At 56.8% G+C, this 1,908-nt stretch overlaps 1 protein-coding gene across 1 annotated transcript in view; it reads right to left on the minus strand.

Moving 5' to 3' along the window:
- Nucleotides 1-626: 626 nt before the first annotated feature.
- The window catches only part of EMH_0027110 (molybdenum cofactor synthesis protein, putative), a gene marked incomplete at both ends in the record, with an annotated part of 4,833 nt that continues 3,551 nt past the window's right edge, over nt 627-1,908 (minus strand). The window contains 4 exons of the mRNA XM_013493988.1: nt 627-811; nt 942-1,038; nt 1,311-1,574; nt 1,872-1,906. Coding sequence (XP_013349442.1) covers nt 627-811; nt 942-1,038; nt 1,311-1,574; nt 1,872-1,906 — 581 coding nt within the window. The remainder of the gene's footprint in view (nt 812-941; nt 1,039-1,310; nt 1,575-1,871; nt 1,907-1,908) is intronic.

Genomic DNA, 1,908 nt, shown 5'->3' on the forward strand with positions numbered 1-1,908 from the left:
ATATATATATATATAATATACATATATATATATNATATATATATATATATATATATATATATATATATATATATATATATATATATATATATATATAAGTAGATGAATGTATCGGAGCTAGGTGTACGTGTCTCCTTGTGTCTCTATTTGTTTGTATCACTGTCTTTCTTTCTTTTTTTTTCTTTTTCTCTTTCTGTCTCTTCTTTTTGCTTTGTTTGTTTCTGCTGCTCTCTGTATTCTTCTTCGTTGCCCCTACCTCAGTTGACTACATTTGCTTCCTCTCTCCAGTCACCGCAGCTGTACATACACCCGAAAAGACCTGTCGCTGCTGCAGCTGCAGCAGCGGCTGCACTGGCAGACAAGGTGCAGCAGCAAACTCAACGGCCCAATGGGTCCGCTAGGATGCTACGAAATTTCCCCTACGGCTGCTTGGCGGCCCCTGAGGGCCCCCCGCGGGGCCCCTGAGGGCCCCCCGCGGGGCCCTTGAGGGGGCCCCCCGGCGGGGGCCCCCCAGTGACAGTACCCTGAACGTTATGAACAAACCATCACCAGGGGCCCCCAGCCAGAAGAGCAGGGGCCCCAAGCAAGCCACAACAGAGGGGGGCCCCCAACCCCCAGGGGGCCCCTCAGGGTACAGGCATACGAATGAGGCCCTCGTCTACGAGGCCCTCGAGGCCCCTGTCAAGGTTAAAGACCCTTGGGGGCCCCCCCCTTGGGGGGCCCCCGTCCGGGGGGCCCCCCTGTTTGCTCCGGTGGTGTGGGTGGTGCAGCAGCGCATGCACTGCTTCTGTTGCTATGGCTGAGTCTTTTCCTCGTCGGCATATAAAAACAAAAGCAAGAGAAGGAGACAGAAAGAAAGGGGGGGGGGAGGGTAGCTGCAGTAGATGCATAAGCAGCAGGGATGTCTCCTGAGCATATACACACAATAACAACAACCCCACCCTCAGCCTCACACCATAACACTCTATACTCTGCTGTAGGACGCTGCCCCTGCAGCTGCTGCTGCTGCTGCTGCTGCTGTTGCTGTTGCTGCTGATGCTGCAGCAAAGTGAAGCAACAGCAGCAGCAGAGCATTCTGTTATCTCGTGGATGCATACCTCGCGCCAGTGTCTCTCACAAGGCTCCTCAACCTCCCGTGTTGCTGCTGCTGTTGCAGCAGCAGCAGCAGCAGCAGCAGCAGCAGCAGGAGCAGCAGCAGCAGCAGCAGCAAGTTGCTGCTGTCTGCTGTTTATGTAACTCAGAAGGTCCTGCAGCGGCCAATGCAAAGAGTAAGGAAGCCGCGCAACAGCAAACTGGGTGTGGGGCCTCACATCGATGAGCACCATCATTTCCCCCGCAGCAGCAGCAGCAGCAGCAGCAGCAGCAGCAGCAGCTGGCTCCGCTGCCCTTGCTGTTTCTGCTGCTGCTGCTGCTGCTGCTGCAGCACGGCGCAGCCAGGTAGCTGCTGCTGAGAACACTGGCTGCTGCCACAGGGCCCCCCACATAGCTAGCCGAGCAGCAAACGCAGCAGCAGACAAACGACGAGGGGGAGGAACAGAAGGATACCAACACACCCCACTGTACTCAGGCCGCGCCTGCAACACAGCAGCACAAGCAGCAGCAGCAGCAGCAGCAGCAGCAGCAGCAGCACAAGCAGCAGCAGCAATATAAATACAAAAGGGTGCAGTAGCAGCAACGTCTATCTACAGACGAATGCCCCCCCTCCTCCCTGAACAGCAAAACTGCTCTGGCTGCTGTTGCGGGGGCCCCTCTGTGGGGCCCCCGCCCCCATGGGACTGTGGGGCCCCTGGGGGCCCCCAGAGGCCCTGGGGGCCCCCGGGGGCCCCCAGGGGCCCCCAGGGGCCCCCAAGAGAAGCAGCTGAGGGACAGACCTCCATCTGAGTGATTTGGGGGGATTCGCCACAAGCT

Source organism: Eimeria mitis, genomic scaffold, assembly GCF_000499745.2.
Source record: "Eimeria mitis Houghton genomic scaffold, Emh_scaff1000, whole genome shotgun sequence".
NCBI classification, from domain to species: domain Eukaryota; phylum Apicomplexa; class Conoidasida; order Eucoccidiorida; family Eimeriidae; genus Eimeria; species Eimeria mitis.